Source organism: Chamaea fasciata, unplaced genomic scaffold (genome assembly GCF_029207755.1).
Source record: "Chamaea fasciata isolate MVZ Bird 193981 ecotype frontalis unplaced genomic scaffold, bChaFas1.0.hap1 SCAF_7, whole genome shotgun sequence".
In the NCBI taxonomy this organism is placed as follows: Eukaryota; Metazoa; Chordata; class Aves; order Passeriformes; family Sylviidae; genus Chamaea; species Chamaea fasciata.
Window position 1 is genome coordinate 31,646,624 of NW_027094092.1, and position 20,305 is coordinate 31,666,928.

Below are 20,305 nucleotides of genomic sequence, written 5' to 3' on the forward strand. Positions count from 1 at the left end.
TGAAAAAATAAACATAAGCTTGTTCACACTGAAATGTAAACTACCAGACAAACTAAGGAGTTTGTGATGTACTCAGTGTCTTTAATAGTTCTTAAATATCATTTAAAGAAAAAGGGGGGAAAAAATCATATTCCAGAATAAATATTTGATGTGCCTTTTTCTTTTCCTGCGTAATAGCATCCTACAAGTAAGAGATGATGTTCTTTAGAAGACCTGGTGAGAATTCAGTCTCATGGTTAATTTGTTAAGGTGCATAGCACAAAGATGAGATGAAGGTCTTACTACCACATTTAGTTAATAGAAGGGTTTGATGTTAGGAGAAATATTGAATTCAATTCACAAATTAGCTTCTGTTATAAAAGTGACTGAATCCTTTGTAGAGTGTTCCCTTGATCTCAGATCATTTTACATCATCTTTCTAGATTATCAAATTGCTGGATGGAAAACGGTCTCAAACTGTAGGAATTTTAATATCAAGCTTGCACTTGGAGATGAAGGATATTCAACAAGGTAAGTGTTTCTTGCACTTAATGTGTATTGTGCTTGCATGGATATTTTATTATAGCCCTCAGATAATTTCTGACAGTGCAGAATGTGTTTTGAATATAATCTCCTAAACTACCAGAGGAATCATTCTTCCATTATATTCTAGTATATGTAAAATTTTCACCTAAAAACTAGAATTGAATTTAGATACAATTCCTTCTGTACCCTTATAGTTAGCATAACACTTTCAGTACGGTATTTTCATATTCCTCCCCTACAGTTTCTTGCTTTTTCTAAAGCAAGTTATCCACCAACAGGAATTAAATGTAGGGCTCACACATAAATCTTTTGGGCTTCAAACGTGCAGTCATAATTTTTTAATATTTACATTTTGCTTCATTAACAGTATAAGAAGTAAATCCCAAACTGATGTTGCCATGTAAGAATCAGCTAGAGAATTACTGGATGGCATTTTTGCGAAGTGTGGAGCTAGTCAGTTGTAAATTCCATTACTGGTAGAAATTATTTGAGTTTGCCAATACAGCTGTAGAGAAATAGAGATTTTTCAGAACACTGGGGTAATTGAGAGTCTGCTTATGTTCTGGATTTAAAAAGATATTGTTTAAGGATATTGTTTATTTCTTTTTCACATTAAGAAAAGGAAAATATTCACCATTTAAAACAACTGCTGGAACAACTCAAGTTGATGTCTCCTTTTTTGCTATTGTTTTCCCTCCATCACATGCAAATACTGGGTAGGGTGTTGAGATGCTGCTGGCATTGATCATTATTAATTTCAAAGGAGCCTTTGAGCATCTAGCACTTTAAAAGCACAAGGGCTTACAGATGTCTCCTGGGATGCAGAGGAATAAGGAAAAGAAGGAATAACTTTGTGCCTGCCAGTATTGTGTGAAAGGTATCAGAATGAGATGGAAAAAAACTGCTATTACCAAAGGTCTGAATAATTTCCTCGCAGAAATGTCAGCAGTGTAGGGACAGGATAGAAGCTTTATTACAAAAACTGGGTAATATTCTTAAGGATCTTCAGAGATGGGGTTTATTTTCCATGCCATGATGTTCTACTAAAATAGAGCATCTCCATCTCTCTCAGTTGTTCGCTGTACTTGTGTAGCTTTTGAAATCTTTTGGCTAATTTATATCAAATCTAAGAGAACATAATGACCCAAATATTTGGGTATGTATACAATAGCATTTTAGCTTGAGTTAGCAGCGGACTTTAGAATCACATGTACCAGTTGTCCTGTTTGCTGTATTTGTGTTGCAGAGAAATGCAGAGCAGTCTCAGAGTGCACAAACATCCTTCAGAATCAAATTAAATGAGAAGATATGCTTTAGGGGCCTGCCATAAGTCTCCATGTATAGCAGGCTCTAAATTCCCCAGGATCAGATCAGAGATAGTTAAAACTCCCTGAAACATGTATAGTGTGAACTGTTGCTGTCTACAAATCCTTTTCTAAAGACTGTGCTACTTGCAATTGTAGACATAGCTGATGTAGTCCTACAAGTTTATTGAAAATTAGTGTTAGTAGAAGAAAGACACCAAAACAAGTGCTGTCGCTGAAGAAAAGTTTAGAACTCATCGCCCTTCCTTGTCTGAGGTAGCAAATGACTGGCCTGTCACCACATGTGTTGCTCAAGGCAGCAATAGAATATGCTGCCTCTTGCATATGGAAACAGCTAGGAGCTACCATCAGAATTTGGGAATAACATTAGTGGAACTCTTTTAAAAACATACTGACAAAGCAGCCTGACTGATTCTAATCAAAATCTGTGTTCAGAGACTATCTAGGGTGAAAAACCAGTTCACAAAACTCAGGGAAAACATTGTTTTGTAGAGAGGACCTTTAGAAATGTAAATTGTTCTGAAGACAACAGTAGAATTATGCTTGTTTCTGTTTTAATGTCTTTTTGTTCCATAGTATTTTGTGTAGTTTAAATCTGTGGGCAGTCTCCTGTCAGCAGACAAATTATCTGAAGATTGCTGTAATCAATGCACTGGATGAAAAAAAATTCCTAATAGGCTAAATGTCACATGGCAACACCTAATCGAAAAAAGCATGTAATCATTGGGTCATAAGTGCCAACTTGTTGGGGGTTTTTTGTCTTTTTTGAAGTGAGGCTGCAAAGAGCTACCTCTAAGAATATACAAATTAAGCACTCATCTCGTTTTTCACGCCAATTTCCATGGCAGAAATCAGTACATGAAAAACAGGGAAAAGTTAATAGCCTTTGACCACTTAGAACAGAGAATGTAGAAACCTGAAGCAAAAGAAAGTCAAAAGTGAAAAAAAAATAATCTATTTTTTATTTCAAGCTTTTATGGCCTTGTTTGTTGTAAAGTCATATGCAAATGAATGTACTGTCTATGTATAATGTACTTACTAGTCTACCGGAGGTAGCAGTTACAGAATACAGGTAGAGGAGTTCTCAAATGAACTGCCCTGTGCACACAGATGCATGAAAAATTATAGAAAAGACCAAACAAGAGTAACCACAAGAAAAATTGCATCCCCCTTTAAAATAGTGTGAGATTTTTGCATTATGAGGAATGTCCTCTCAAATCAAAGTACATAGCTTCACAACATATTATGTAGATAACTCAGCAGTGCAAAACAAGCAAGTGACCATATCTGGTATCCAGATGTTTGAGTTTGCATTTGATAATGTGCCAGCCACCACACTTCAGGAGGGGGATCTTGCACACATGTTCATTTAAGAGAATGAAGTTCATCCTTTGCAGATAAGTTTCTATCCATACTGCTTCTGAGTAGAATCTAAGGAGAAGACAGCATAAAACTAAATAGTTATTTTGGGTAGTGTTGGTGTTATAGGATGCACAGGGAAAGTTCACATAGTCATGCTGCACCTGTCCTAATACTCAGCTTTTTGTTCAGTGGGAGAGAACAAATCCTAGGTACTTCAGTGTTCTGAGAACACTGTTGAGTCTGGTACTGGTGAGGGCAATAAAGTTTTTTGTTAGGACCACTACTAATATCACTCATTTGCTGAGCAGAAGAAGCAGGCAGAAAATCTGTCTGACTCAGTATGCTATATAGAATCTGTATATTGAAAAGAAAAACAGCAATAATCAAATTGTGCATAGGTTTGAGATTATTTTTAAGGCTGCTTCTCTGCATTTTTTAAGAACCTTTATAAAAAGAAATGAGGATCACTGGTTAGGTAAGCTTTAAGTATCCACACTTAGAGAAGTAATCTTCATATCAATCCATTTCTGTCTTTTCCTATCATTGTTCAGCTGAAATACTACAACTTAAAAGACAAACTTGTGGATCAACACTATTTGTGTGGTTTTGCTCTTAAAATACTACAACTCGCTCCACAGTGAGGTGTTCCAGTTTTGTTTGTAATGGGAAATGCTGATTATAGCTGTATGTGAAAACACTGTGTGGGTCCTTGTCCCAGCTTTTTACAGGGCAACATTCCACTCACTGAGACAGTTCCAAAATAGTAGCTGGCAATAGCAGTGCACTGGAAAACACGTAATAGTAGTCCTTTCTGCAGTGTATGTCATCTATGCTGGCTTTCCATGTGCTACTGAGATTGTTGTTCAAGAGTTAACTGGCACAATTGTGGGGCAGCCCACATGAAAAACTTTTAGTTACAGAAAATGGGATGTACATAAAATATAGATGTCTGTGTTCAAAAGAGTGATGCTCTCAAATCCCTCCCTAACTTCATAGTACCTGAATTTTGCCACTAAATTTGTAAGGCACCAGAAGTTCTGCTTCTGTACACTGGGGAAATGTATCACTTTCAAATATCCCTGATTACTGTCAGAGCACATTAGGTAGATGGTCTGCTGGTATGCATGCTGGTATATTTTCCATGGGACTAAATCTTTGGGATATGGTAGATGACATCAGATGCGCACTTAATAGCTTATTGTACTCTTTGTGGCAATACAGTGCAGCAACTCCCCACAGAACCGCTGCAGACTTTGCTGCTACGTTTACCAAAGCCCTAGTAGCTGTGGTGTAGCACTACAATGCTGACAGTATATAGCCTGTATGAAAAAGGGGGGAACTTAACATTTACCCTTAGCACAGAGGATATTTCTAATGCTAAAAGTGAAGTGTCTGACTGGTTTCCTTCAACTTCATGATTTCCCTTCATTGTCAGCATATGTGAGTAAAAGATTGGTGGTATGTGAACTGTAGATTAACCCAGCCAGACTAATGATCAGTCTAATAACCATTCTGATTCAGTGTTGTATTTCTAATCATCCTGGATTGCTCTAATAAGAGCCCGTAGAAGGTATATACATAGGTTTGCATTGTCTTAGTGCAAGTTATGCCTTACGGCACATCTAAACTGTTGATCCAAAGTTGTGTAACTTTCCCACCTACCCAAAATATTACATGTATGCAATGTATATATTCTGTATACTATGCATGAAGTATAAAGATAGCTGCATACCCATCTCAGAAGCTGGGAAATGATTTTATTTAAAATTAAATGTTTTTCTCTTTTTCGGGAAAATTCACAACATGCATTTTTATGAATCTGTTTGAGACATCCATTGTGTGTTGGTAGGTTACCATTAGTGCCAGAATATTTGTTCATGACTTCTTGCAGGATTCAAGCTTTCTTAGTCTTCTAAACCTCCATTGTGCCCATGGTACTTCTTTGTTATGTATATTTTTTTTGTGTTGCATGGCAGTTGATACTGGAGAAAACCTTTAAATAAGTTGATAACATTTGAATTTGTCAGAAGTTAACCAGAGGGATTAGGATATTACAGGCAGTTTTGCCAAGTATTTAACAGTCATTGTCTAATTGACTAGGTCAGTCACAATTTCATTTAAATTGCCCAATGACAGGCTGCTCGTTCCCATGGAATCAAGCCTTACTCAACAGAATGCAGTACATAAAACAACTAAGTACTTCCAGGTCAAATAAATGTAGCTTTGGCAAACTCCTTTTATTTAAATAATGTCGTTTTGTTTTATCATTTGGGAGCTGCTAAGGTGATTTCTTCATATCTCATAGCCTAATTGTCACATTAAATGGTTTGATACTGGTGAGTATATGTAAGCTCTGTCAGCAGGACTTAAACCCTGATTTAACCAAAATGTGTTTAGTAGGAGTGAGGCTGTATATCAGACTCAGCCTTAAGACTGTTGGTATTTAGGCTGATTTAGAGGAGGTAAGAATATTTTTCATTTTAAGCTCTAAGTTCTAAAGATGCATGTAGACTACACACAGTATGCTTTAAATTCTCAGCTTTTTTTTGCGTTGCATTTTTAATTGATCAGAATACGTGAAAAATCTGTGCAGCATGGAATCTGTTAGATTCATTTTTTAGAAGTTAGGATGTTAAAAACCTTTGGTATAAGTTTATATTCGAAGTGTTTTTAGTGTGTGAAATGTAGCTGGCAAGTATTTTTATGTGTGCCTATTAGTTTGAATGCATGATGCTGATCTGTTTTTTGTCCTAGCTGACGGTTATTATATCCTAATGGGTGCAACCCTGCACTAATGATCCTTGTGTGTATAAATTCTTCTTCTTGTGAGCAGACACCATAGGCAACATAAAAATGTTTGCCTCAATTTCCCTCCAAAAAAGGATCTCAGAAACCAGACTTGGCCAAGTAACAGATTTTTTAAAGGTAGAGGAACCCAATAAAATTACCAGCTTTTCACAGCATGACTCTACTTCCTTTTGACATATTGTGAGGTGTAGGTGAAATATTCTAACTGAACTGACTGTGTAAGGAAGACAGCTAACTAGAAAGCAAGATGAAAGTAAAAACCACCAATGATGATTGATATTGTAATAGCTATTAATTGTTTTGGAGCCTCTTTTGTAGATTTATGATACTTCACCTATATTACTTACACTTACATAAGCTTGGTATAATGAGATTTAAAGCAGTAAAGTATCCTGGTTAAATTCACTGTATAAGGAAGAGCATTTTGAAAAACATACCAAGGTTTGTATTAATTTTGATGAAGTTAATATAGATACGGTTAAAAGTTGGTTTTGTTTTTCACATAAAAATTAAAAAGCTTTTGTAACTTAAAGTGAAAATCAAAATAATTACTTTCTTTGATCTAGTGCAATGGGTTTTTTAAGCTGCCCCAATTCAAGCTAATTTACACAAAATACTGTGAATGTATTGCACATGCCGTATTTTAAGAATAAGAAGAATATGAAGACACCAGTGAATTTGGGGATTTCTTCCAGCTTTTCAAAATCAATGCCTTTTTTTTTTTAATGTCCTGATCTTCATAAATTTGCATGTTTCCATTTTTGTCATGTGCTCCAAATGTGCATGGAATTCAGTTCAATCAGTTTGAATGAAAAAGAAATGGGCTGAGACATTAAAATGTATAATGATGAAATGAAGGAGGTTATGTGGATTTTGGCAGTACTTCTGAATTACTGGGAATGTGTCACCACATACACTGACATCCATACAGCTGTATGGCTTTATTTTTAACTGCAATTGTCTGTCTATGCATTGCCAATAATAGCAGTACAGGTTTTATAGCAGGTAAATCAGAAAATATTTTCTGACTACTTTTATACAATCACATGCTCTCTCCAAGAGAGAAAATAACTCAGGTCAATATCTCTTAAAATTGATTATTATTAATTCTATTAAAAATGTGGTTTAGCAGATTGTATTTCATTATTTTATCACAAAAACTTTTTGTTTTATCATGTTATTTCAATGCTGATTTGTTAGATCTGATGTCGAGTACAGAAACGTGGATAACAATAGAGCAGTATAAACCACTTTGTGATTCTGGGGCCATTTTGATGACAAATATCTGGCTAAAATTTTCAGCTAGGTTTGTAACTCTTGATATTCTTATTAAAGTGGGTTTTTATCCAGCTACTTCCTGTTGTCATAATAGATCTGTACATAAAAATTTGGCTAACAGTTACATGCTTTGTATTTCTAGTATAAGTTTAAATTGCCTCCAATAAGTTGTGTTTTCTAGATAGCTCTGGACAAGTAAATTTCTCCTTATAAGCAGATATCAGAATATGCTAAAATGGGATAAAAGTTCAACCACAAGGGAAAGTTTCTGAACTTAGTATGCATATTGTTAATCTTAAAAATTAAATATATTGGACTGTGAAACTAATTTTCCAAGAGATTTCCCATCTCTTAGGTTCTTTTGAAATTTTATTGGATGATACAGAAGATGGTGCAACTCTAGGAACTGTCTTGCAGGAGATAAGAGATAATCTCATAAATTCAAACCCTAAGGTTTTTTCTTTAAACCAAGATTTTTGTCAATCTTCACATTTGGTTACAGTCTTGAGGGTTTTGAATCTTTCCAGTATTCCAGTAAGAGAAAAATGATTGGAAATACTGCTTTTTTCATTGATACTGTCTTCTGTGTAATTCTTTACTTCTAACCTAAGTGTAATGTCAACAGATGGAATCATAATTGACAGGCAGAATTTTAAAGCATTCTAAATGTCACTGGACCTTTTAATAAAATTAATTAGCCTGCCACAGAGAAAATTTACTAGCCTGCTGGTTAATTTCACTATGTAAAATCATGGGGTAGGTGGTAGAGCAGGCGAAAGCTTATTGCATTTAAATAATTATTTAAAGATGTGTGCCTTTCCCCTTTCAAACCTGGATTGCAAGTGCAGCAAGAGCTTTTAAAATCCTCTAAATTCATAAGCAGTCAAGGATCATTTCAGGATATATAATGCAGTTGAATTGAAAGTTATCGGATAGTAGCTAATGACATCTCACTGGTTATCTGCTTGATTCTTTTGGGATTAATGTTCTTAGTAATATATAAGCATAAGTCGTGAGTTCAAAAGTTGTACCTAGTCCTCTTACAAATCTTGAGGAAAGGCTGTTTTCAGAAAATTTAAATATCCAGAGTTACTTCCATTTCATTGTACATCTCTCAGCTTACTGAAATTTAACATTAGAGTGTGTTAGAATGTGCCGTGAAGCAGTCCCATTTAGTTTTCAGAACAGTTCCAGTATGTTGTGTAAATTGTAATAGGATTTGCAAATATTGGAAGCACCTGTGTCATATATTCCAAGCACGGTAATATTTGGAACTAAAATAGGAAACATTTTGAGATGTCTCATTTTAAGTAATGAAGCATAATTAATCACTGAAGAGTATACTTCATGTGCGTCCGTGTGGTATTGAAAAGTATTTGTCTGTAAATTGTAATGTGGTTAGTTTTCTATTAGTTAAAGCTAACTTAAATGTGATCTTGTTGAACATAACTTTAAAACTGTAGCACAATCTTTTGTGCTTGCAAATTTATAACTTGAAAACTGAAAGTTTGTCCACTTGTCTACTTACCAAGATTGCTAACTCCTAGACAAGTGTATATCACTTATTTCCCATGCACACAGGGAGACTTAAATACCCTCACTCTCAATTCCTTCCTATCCAGCCTTCTAAGTTAACATGAAATCTGTGCTGTTCGTTGTCTGGTATCAGTTGTTCTCCTGGTCTCCTGCCTGGCCAGCTAGACAATCAACTGGCTACTTGTCTGGTCACATCTTTGACTGCTGATTATATTGGAGAGAAAAAGTAGAACTCTATTTTCCTGAGAGAGTTTATAGAACATTCTTGCAGGAGTGCTGTGTTGTGGCATCAGAACAAAAATAAAATAATGAAAATAAAAAGATATTTACTGGGTACATATATGTCCTGTATCTAGGTTGGAACCCTTTGGTACATTTCACAGGAAAAAGAATTGAAGTTTTAATTTATGTTTTCCAGTGTTTAATATGTGTTTGTATTCTATACAGCTATATTGTGTGTTGATGACTCCGTAGTAGATCTGGAGACACTGGAAGCCCTATATGAAAATGTAAGTAGAGGCGGGGTAAAAATGTGGTTAATCACCAAAGTATTTCGGACACAGACTTTAGGCTGCTCAGGGAACTAGTGAGTAAGGTCTCCTGAGAAAAGGCTTATGAAGGTTCTGGGGTCTGTCCGTGCAGATTATTTTTCAAACGCCACCTCATGAAGGGCGCAGGAGCAGGCAATTCTTAAATGTAAGAATTCAAGCAGATGAAGCAGAAGGTTGTCTTGGCTGAGCTGGGATCTTCTTTTGGAGCAAAGGCAAGAAAAGAAGGTGTATGCCCAGTGGAAGCAAGGTCAGCTGATGTGGGAGGAATACAGAAGTGCTGCTTGCCACTCTAGAGAGAAAATTTGTGCAGCCAAAGCTCAGTTGGAGTTGAAGCTGGACAGAACTGTGGGGGACAATAAAAAGAGCTTTTTTAAAATATGTTAATGGCAAAAAGCCGTATAAAAGTAACATCAGCTCGTTACAGGATGAGGATAGCCACTTCACAAACAGGGTCATAGAGAAACATAGACATAGAGATGTCTGATGCTTTCTTTGCCTCTCTTGTCAACATCGATGATGGGCTGAAGGGCTCCCAGTGCCCTGAGCGGGATGACCATGACTGTGAGATTGATCAACTCCCAGTCAACTCTGAACTTGTGAGGCATGTGCTGCTCCAGCTGGATCCCTGTATGTCTGTGGGGCCTGATGGAATTCATCCAAGAATATTCAAAGAGCTAGGCCTTTTCTTGATGATTTTGGAATGCTTTTGGGAATCTAGAGAGGTCCCAATCAACTGGAAGTGTTTGGACAATGCTCCCAGACACAGGGTGTGATTCTTGGGGTGTCGTGTGCAGGGCCAGGAGTTGTACTCAACAATCCTGAAGGGTCCCTTTCAAATCAACATATTTGGTGATTCTATGACCAAAGGAAGCCAGTTGATGTAATCTTTTTGGATTTCAGTAAAGATGTTGATGCTGTCTCTCACAGTATCGTGTTGGATAAAATGTTGGATAAACACATCCTGTGATGAGTGAGCAACTGTTTGATGGGTCAGGCATCAAGGGTTGTAGTGGATGGGGTGACATCAGACTCGTGACCTGTCACTAGTGGGGTTCTGCAGGGCTCAATCCTAGGCCCTATGCCCTTCAACATCTTCATTTACAACTTGGGCACAGAACTGGAATATGTATTAAGTAAGTCTGATGCTGATCCTAAATTGGGAGGAGCCATTGACTCCGTTAAAGGCAGAGAGACCTTGACAAATCAGAGGCTTGTGCAATCCCTAGCCGTGTGAAGTTTAAAAAAGACAAGTGTCAGATTTTGCACCTGGGATGGAGCAACTCTGGGGAACTCATTGGAGAAAAACTCTGTTGAAAGGGTCCTGATGGTCCTGGTCTGTGGCAAGCTGAACATGAGTTAGCAGTGCCCTGGCAGCCAGGAGGGCCAACCTGTCCTGGGGTTCATCAGGCACGGCTGGGCAAGGGAGGGGATTGTTCCGCTATGCTCTGCACTGGGGCAGCCTCACCTCGAGTGCTGAGGGCAATTCTCAGAGCCACAGTATAACAAAGATATAAAATGCTAGAGAGCATCCAAAGGAGGGCTGTGAAGATGGTGAAAGACTTTGAGAGGAAGCCATACAAGGAGCAGCTGAGGTCACTTGGGCTGTCAACCTGGAGGAGACTGAGGGAAGACCTCATAGCTGCCTGCAGCTTCTTCACGAGGGGAAGAGGGCAAGATCTTCTCTTTGTGGTGACAGTGATAGGACCTGAGGGAATGCCCTGAAGTCGTGTCAGGGGACATTTAGGTTAGGTATTAGGGAAAGGTTCTTCACCCAGAGGGTGAACAGGCTCCCTGGAGAAGTGATCACAGAATCAGCCTGACAGAATTCAAGAAGTATTTTGAAAATACTCTTGGGCACATGGTGTGACTCTTGGGGATGGTCCTGTGTAGTAAATGGCATATAAGGCACTGATGCAATTTGTCATAAATCTTTAAGCATTGCTCTTTTGCAAAGTCCAAATATTTCTCAATGAAAAAAGCATAATTGCAGCTTGCAGGCAAACAGGTAAAGTAGTAATTTATTAATTTCTTATTGATTAGTAACTAATTAGTTTATGTCAATTCACTCAGAGAGCACAAAAGGATGAACTGGAGAAAATCAAGCAATATTATCAGACTTCAAAAGAGGAGGAACTGAAGCTTCTGGATAAACCAGAACAGTAAGATTATTTTTAATAGTTTGTCATTATATAATGTAGTCTTTTGATTATATGTTGAAAGCAGTTTTGATACATAATTCTTGGTAATTATGAGCTTTTCTAAAATTATAAACTTTGTGTATTTCAAGGCATGATGAAAAATTTGCCCTTATCACAAAACTTTTTTCAGACATGACAGCATTTACTACATCAACTTTGACCACCGGAACTGATGAAATACATAGCCTTGAATCAATAAGAATTTTTGTTCCTATTCTCACATTTGTAAAAGAATTATCCTTCCCTTAGAGCATTTGTGACTAAATTAATATTGCATAGATCGGGACCACACTGATTTTGGTTGTTAATTATTTGAAAAAGCTGCATGAACAGAGGGTATGTGTTGATCCTATGGCCAAAGACACCTTGTACGCTCTGGTCAAGTTCCCTGAAGACCTAAAAGACTGATGTCACAGTTCCTCTCCTGCAACTCTTGTGGCCAGTGACAACCGTTAGGATAAAAAACTTAAATGTTGCTCCTTCTGTGGTAATACGCCTTAGACTGATGTGAAAGAATCCTCAAGAATTTATGAACAGAATGGTAATCCTGAATTTTATCTTTGTGTATGCATTTGATTTCAGATGTTGGCCAGCCAGTGTTTTTTGCCTTCTGCTACTTCACTGCTTTTTTCTTTTGTACTCTTATCTTCTTCAGTTCTTCCTTCCCAGGGGCCTCTCTGTCATGTTGTTTCCATTTCCATCTTGTTTGTTCTTGTCTTTTCTGCTGTCTCTGGTGTAAGAAAGGGTAGAGGGAGGAAGAACTGAAATAGAGATAGCATATGATTGGTTAATGTCAGAATTACTGGATTTTTGTACCATTTTTTCCCATTAAAATGTTAGTGCTGAAGAACAGATTTTTTTTTTCTTTTTCTCCTTAAATGAGGCAGCTAAATACTCATTTGTGACTGCATGCTAAGGAATAGGCTAATATTAGGAGATAAAGCTATTATCTTACTCTTGATGAAGAGAGGCTATTGTTCTTTAGTAAGTCTTAAGAAGACGAATTTCTGTAAAGTTTATATACTAGCTTACTTTTGCATCCCGTATCATTGGCTTGGCTTGAGGCATAAGGATACATTGTGTGGCTAGCTGATGTTTTCCAGAGCTTGAATTTTTGGCAGTCTGTTTGCTGTATGTCCAAGTCAAATAAATATGAATGCATTTTGTCTTCTGAAGAATACAAATCTTGTAGAGCTCTAGGGTTGTAGGAGGTTTTTGTAACTTATAGTGGAGAGAGGTTAATCTTAATTAAATACAAAGTTGGATTTATGCTATCATTATTCCATAATTAAGAACTGTAAATAAAGCAGTTATGCGTGGTTGTTCAGAGTGAAATAGTAGTATCAAAGAAAAAAGCTATTTTTTTATCAATTAATGCTCAGTCCTCTTTCTGCAAGTCTTAGTGTATCCCATTTTTACCCTATAATTAAATTACATAGGTTAAGAAAACTAGCTTTTTAAAAGGTAGCTTAAGGAGAAAACAGTTTGCTTTATTCACTTCTGTAAATTTTATTGGACCTTCAAAATAATGTGCTTTCTGAAAACTCAGTAGATCATGTGCCTCTGGCTTTGTTGTCTCAGCCAGCCTCTAAGTCAACCTAACTGCAGAACTGGAGATTTGTTGGAGCTGTGCTTTGCTTATTAGCTCCATAAAAGGTTAAAGACAGAAAAGTGCTAAATTTTTATGTGTGATTAAGAATATTTGCTGTGGGGCATAAGCCTCATATATTGTCTTTAATGAGGATCAGAACAAAAGTGTAAATGAAATAATTTATCAAATGACTGCACATACTAACAGTAGTCATTCATGTAGTGAAACCTTAGATTTGAGTTCACTGAAGTCTAAAGGAGACTCTTATGTACTTGGATTACCAGACAAAAAGCTTTAGTGGTATCACTGATGTTCTTCTGCTCACATGGTTTTTATTTGTCTTGCTTGTATGTTAAATTTGGCACAAACTGTAAGTATGACAGCAACATAACAATGCCCCACTAAATTATGTTTCATGTTAATAGCTGTTAAAATACCAATATTAATTGCCACGTTAAAGATTTATTTGCAAAATTGGCCATAGTTTGGGGCTTGGCTAAGCAGGATGCAGATGCTATAGCTAGTTTCCAAGAGACTCCATTTAGATGTAGTATATTTTCTGTATAGGCCTCTCCACTGAGAAATAAGTACTAATAAAGGAAATAGTAACAAAATGTGGTACTGGTTGAAATGTAGTTTGATTCAGGAAATAGGGAGCAATTTATAGTCGCTGTCCCAGTAATGCCACTTGCTTCTCTTTGAAGACAACTCTGGTTGGACTTCAGTTTGAATTCTGCTGTCATACTTAGAAGCTTGCGGGATTAGATACAACTTTTTTCCCAAAAAATTGTTTCTAAATTTTATATTCTTCAAATGTGGATAAATGTGATCTGAAAATTAGTTTACCTCCTTAAAATCAGCCTTCCTTGTCCATCTTCTGCAAGAATGCTCTCTTACACTAACACCATAACAATATGCCTGACTTGAAAGTTCTCTCAAGTCCTTAACTACAAGATTCTGGTAGGCTAAAGGAGTTTTCAAGGAAATGCATTTTTTATTTACGGTTTCTGAAAGACAGGAGTACAATGTACCTCATGGAGATGAACAGCATATTTTCTATGTTTATTTTAGGTCACCAGAATTGTAGTTATGAGAAACCCATCCAAAAGCTATGGCACAGCCACATCATCATTGGTTTAAGTCAAAATCATACTTTTCTCAGAGTAAAATTGAAATAAGAATGTTTCTTTTTCTTCTTAAGTCTTATCCATCTGAACTGGTGGTTTATCTGTGACAGCCATAGTTTTATGCTATGACTTTTTGTTTAGTAGCTACATTTGCAGTCACTAAGATTCTTTTTTTGTGACAGATTTCAGTTACAAGTGTTCTGTCTGGATATTTACTTTGGATATTCTGAATTCCATAATCTGGAGACATCTTCTTTTTACACTGATGCACTTTTAACTCTCGGTGCAATGACATTGTATTTGATAGTCAGCCATGTGGGAAATAGTTCTTTTTCCACAGGAAGGCAAGAATATGTGCCCTTTGACTTTTTAAATTTGAACTTTTTAATTGTATGTATGTTAGAACTTTAATGAAGCAGTTTGTTTTTTCTTTCCTTTGTTTCTCTCACACAAAGTGCAAAATACCCTCTTTTTTTTTCCTGGCAATACCATTCGTTCCCAATAGGAAGCATTTTTATTAATACCAGCTTGGCATTTCTTTTTTCCCACTTCTTTAGCCTAAGAGCCAAGCTGAGCCTCCCTGATCCTTCTCTCACAATAGTTTTTTTCATCAGGCAAGGAAGAAAAAGAAACAAAAAAAATGGCACTTCAATTAAAACATAGTATTTCACACCAGCCACAGGTGAATTCTGATGATTTTTTAAACAGTCACTATGTACTCAGCAAAGCCTAGCGTGCATGAGAAAAGTATAAAGCAGATTTTAAAATACTGATATTATTTATTGTAAAAAAGAAATAATTTGGAAAAATCGGGTGTATTGTCTTAAATGATAAAAATAAAGTTAAGAAGAATTCAAGCTAATAAATTGAATACTGAATTTCCCAAAATTCAGTCTGGTAGAAAAATTTCTATGGCATTGCATTAAGGGGAATCCAAGGATATCTGTAGACAGGAGATTAGAAGAATGATGCTAAAGTGATGTTGGAGCAAAAGACAAGTTTGCTTCTGGATTTCAAGAAAGCTTGTATATCTCTTAAATCTTGAATTCTAAACCCAAGAGCAAATTATTGTTGTTATATATTGTTATTGTAAGAAATGCTAAAGCTTCTTGTATTATTAGCCAAGATCTTATAAATTGATGAAAAGGGGGAATTACTCATGCCTTTGGGATGCTGTCTTTTTGTGAGGTCTGAATTACAGTTGTTGATTGTGACTCTATTTATTTTTGTTTACCGAAGAGTTAAAAGACAAAAAGCTACAATAGAATCATGAGGAGTATGTACCTATGAGGTACATATTGTTGAGAGCTAAATACACAGCTAGGTGTATTCCCATAAAACATGCTGCTAAATGATTGGAAGTGTGGTGCAAATTAGAAAAAGAAAATTGATGCTGAGAATCAGAAGAAAGCTTTCAGCAGACATTGTATATAATGAAATAAATTTGTGGGAATATATTGAGTTCTGTATTTCTGAGCATATTTTGAGGGAAACAAAACTGCCTAAGTTAGTATGTAGGTAGTGCTATGTTGATTTTCCTTTTTTTTTTAACAGTGAATGATTTTGGTTTGAGATTCTTCTGTTTATTACTCTGCAGCTATGATACTTAATGGACTCATATGATAATGATTAATGTCTTGCCTTTTTCTTAACATTAATAGGATTTTTAATGCATTCTTAGTATATAACAATTATAAATTCAGATTTGATTCAAGTAGGAAAGAGTGCATGTATATTTCATGACACTGCAGGCTTTGATCCATTATGTAACCCACTGGGAAGAATTAAAAAGATTCATTAATAGTCCTTTTTTCCCCACAGATTTCTCTATGAGTTGTCTCAAATCCCCAACTTTGCAGAACGAGCTCAGTGTATTATCTTCCAGTCGGTTTTCTCTGAGGGGATAACATCAGTGCACCGGAAAGTAGATATCGTGACTCGTGTTTCCAAGGCAAGTCCTTATGAAAGCTTAATTAAAACTTGAATATATTGTAGAGTATTTATGCTTCTTTTTTACCATAAGTGAGGAACATTAATCCTGCTTACCGGCTTTTTAGGAAGTAAAGCTGTAGTAAATTTTTAGCTGCTGAAAGGAACAAAAGGAAGAGGGAAGCAGGAAAGTGAATTGAGTGTGATGCCCCATGGAGTACACAGCAACCTATTTGTATTTAAATGTTAGATTTTTTATTACTTTGCCTATTAAGTAGTGTAATAGATAGTCTTCATAAACTAAAAAATAAATATAAGACAAGCTTAGTATGGGGCTTTGCAAACTGCCATTTATTTGCATACCAGTGTTGATGCCAATAGTTTCTTGTCATGTTCATTAGCTTATTACTTTCCCATGGCACCTATTGATTTCTGTAACCCTGATACAGCAGAATTTTTAGTAGGGGACAAAGCTCTACCTAATATTTCCATATTATGAAAGACTAAGGACAAGATTTTTAGTTATAACAAATAAATTATGAAAAGTAGAACTAGGTGAAAATTAGGAGAGAAATTAAATAGTGGCCTAAAGGTCTAACATCCTAACCAGAAAAGCAGTTAATTTTATTTTTTTTCTAATTTGAAGATTAGTTTTTGATTAGCTTTACTTTCACAGAGTACCCATGCTCTACCCCTTTAGATTTCTTTGCAATAGAAATAGTTGCTTGTTTTTTCCTTTCCAAAGGAGGCATAAATGAAGAATCAGTGTTGTATGAGATAGGGAAAGTCGTATTGCCTTCAATTAACTTACGAGGAGTTCACACTGAAACTGATTTATCCTGTGTAGAAGGCTCCATAGCGAAGAATTATGCCTGTGGCCTCAGATTGTCAACTGACAGATGTCTTTATGTGTAACTGAAAATAATTCACTAGTTCTACACTATGTTTCTAGAACTGTTTTCTGTTCTGAGGCATGTAATTAGTCAGTCCTTAGCCCTCTTATATCTGGATTAAGTATGGATCCAAGAATGTGAATTTTCAGACCTATGAGAAGCAGACTGAGTGGCAGGCTGAGTCTAACCTGATGGCAGCAAAAATAGCACATCTCCATTTGACTCTGCATTGTGCAAACTCATGATAAACCACCTCCATGTCTATAAGACTTTTGAAGTCTTCTGAGAATGTTTAGAAATCTTCCATTAATCTTTTTGTTATTGACATAGTATTTTATGCCATATGGTTTACTTTGTATGGATTACATTAAACATAGTATTTTAGGGAGATAGAGTCTAAAAAGTTTCTCTTGAAGTTTTGATTATTGTACCAGCTTCAGCTTTCCTTACCTACCAAGGTAAAACCAGACAAGAAAAAAGCTTTAACAAAAATAAAATGAATAAAATGTTTTGTATTAGCAATTAGAATTTTTGTGTCAACCGAATTTACAGACCAGTATCCATTTTCCAGGCTTTGCTGAGCATGAAAAGTGTAAAGGAAATTTTGGGTTTGATTCTGGCTTTTGGAAACTATATGAATGGAGGGAATAGGACCCGAGGTCAAGCTGATGGGTTTGGTTTGGAAATACTCCCCAAACTAAAGGATGTCAAAAGCAGAGTAAGTACTAATGTTTGGCTAAAGATAATTTTTCTGAAGGGATTTTTTTTTTTTTATTGTTCCTTCATCTGTCAGAAGTTAATTTTTTATTTCTTACTATTCTTACTTGAAAAAGCAAGGTGCTTTGTGCAGTTTTCATTCCTTTTTCTCCTAGCTTTTCACCTTCTTCTCCTGTACGTGTATGTTGTCTTAATATCTAATTTCTTCTGTTCAGTACTACTAGGATAAGTACGTTATGTGAGAACTTCTGTGTGTCTCTTTTTTTAGCAGGGACTTAATTACAGTAGGGCAGAGAGAAGTGAGAGACCACAGACTGCTCAAGTCTTCTCCAGTAAATGTCTCCATTCTTTTTTCATGCTCTTACATGAAGGTTGCTCTGTGTGAATAAAAACTCTTTAAAAATCAGGTTTAAAAACAAAATATCAGTAATTGTTCATTGTAGTGTATGCACTAACAAATTATGTATGAGAGATCAAAGCGGTGTCACACCCAACAAGATACTTTCAGTCTTTTTTTTAAAATTGTCAGTTAAATGGATGTAGGACTTGAAGTTTGAGTGGCATGCATGAGAAAATGCTTATAGATGGCAGTAAATTATTTTGTCAAAAATTGAGAAGCACTAGCTATTTTTTGATTAGTCATGCTAGGATCAAAGTCAGGTTCTAAGAATAGACACTTTCTGAGATGAGATTACTTTGTTTCTTATTTCAGTAGGGCGGATGAGGAGGTGTTAAGTAAGGTAGGCAATGGAAACACTGCTTAAAGGTGTTCATTGCCGAAATATACCTAGACACCACATGGATATAGGAAGCAGCAAAGAATAGGAGATAATTTTTTGCTCATGTTGGTATAGACTTGGAGTGTGAAGAAAAAAATCTTTCATGCTCTTCTTTTCTTATGTGAAGTGGTTTCTTAACTACAAGAGATGTAGATTTTAAGCTTTTGTTCCCATTATGCTTCATGTTCACAGGAGTGCACTTGGGAGACAGGCACTGTCAGCAAAACAGTATATCTATGGAACATTTTGTTTTACTTGTGTATATCATCATTAACAAAGTGTAGAAACACAGTAAATTACTTGTTCAGTGAGCAACTGTTTTAATGAAAGCTTTTCCCAAAAGACTTGTGTCCTTTGTCTCCTAAAGATGTTGAGGTGCTGGAGCATGTCCAAAGATCAACAAAACTGATAAAGAGTCTGGAGCACAAGTCTTAAAAGGAGCAGTTGAGGAAGCTAGGGTAGTTTAGCACTGAGAAAAGGATGCTCACTTGAAACCTTATAACTTTCTACAACTCCCTGAAAGGAGGCTGTAGCCAGGTGTAGGTAGGTGTGTTCTCTTAAGTAACAAACAATAGGATGAGAGGAAGCAGCCTCAAGTTCTTTTAAGGGAAGTTTAGCTTGGATATTAGGAAAAAATTCTTCACTGAAAGGGTTATAAGGCATTGGAACAGGCTGTCCAGAGAGGTGGTGGAATCAATGACCCTGGAGCTGGCACTTTGGAATATAGTTTAGTGGTGGACTTGGCAATGCTGGATTTTCAGTTGGACTCAATGATCTTAAAGGTATTTTCCAACCGAAATGATTCTGTGATTCTAATTCTTACTTCCATCTTCACTGTGATGGTTCAGCTGTTTCATATAACCACTTTTTTCCCAGTCCTACTGCATGGACAAGACACAGTACAAACAGCAGCTTAACTTGAACCAGGCCAAGTTTCCCATTACTCGGGCGTTTGTTGGCTGGCTATCTGTCTTGAAGAAAAATGTAAAGCTCAGCTTTGCCTGACTTTTCTCAATAGAACTACTAGGTTTAGTGTCACTCTTTTATCTATCTATAAACTTCATAGAATATAATAATCTCTGGGACTTTCCAAAGTGGCTGAATTTAGCAAGCGTGTTCCAAAAGGATGCATTATGAAAAGGAGTAACTGATATAAAATGTAACTGTGTAAGGCTTGTTCCTTAGTGAGACAAGCTAAGAAATAATGTTATTTACAGTTTCCTGGTAGCCAGAATAAATATGTTATTAGTTTCGATTAGTCTTCAAAATGCATGAAACCTCAAAGGGTCCAGTTGCTACAGGCAGACATTAAACCTCAGAGATAATTGGTAGTCTGTAATTGCAAAGAAGAAGAATTCAGGGTCTTGTACATTTGAACATTAAGGTATCCTTCCTTTGTCCCATTACTCCCTTCTCCTGAATTGCCAGCAAATACATCTTAACTGAGCTGAATTCCATGAGCTAAGGTAAAAAGCCAATGCTAAATACCTCTTATTTCACATAAAAGTCATTTATTGTCATATAAGCTTAGAAAGTTACTTTTTATAGAGATTTTTTGACCCTCCAGTAATGACTTCTAAAACTCTTAAACATGCAGGGTGGCTTTTTCTGCATGACAGCAGTGACTTACTTAGTTAAGAATTTTGCTGGTGTATGATACTAATAAAATATAATGCGCTGCAGACT

General features: G+C 36.1%; 1 protein-coding gene across 1 annotated transcript in view; it reads left to right on the plus strand.

Annotated features, from left to right (window-relative positions):
* Positions 1-20,305, plus strand: part of LOC136292507 (formin-like) — a 128,430-nt gene that overhangs the window by 53,467 nt on the left and 54,658 nt on the right. Inside the window, exons 6-10 of the mRNA XM_066188309.1 lie at positions 423-510; positions 9,282-9,343; positions 11,456-11,544; positions 16,123-16,252; positions 17,695-17,841. Coding sequence (XP_066044406.1) covers positions 423-510; positions 9,282-9,343; positions 11,456-11,544; positions 16,123-16,252; positions 17,695-17,841 — 516 coding nt within the window. The remainder of the gene's footprint in view (positions 1-422; positions 511-9,281; positions 9,344-11,455; positions 11,545-16,122; positions 16,253-17,694; positions 17,842-20,305) is intronic.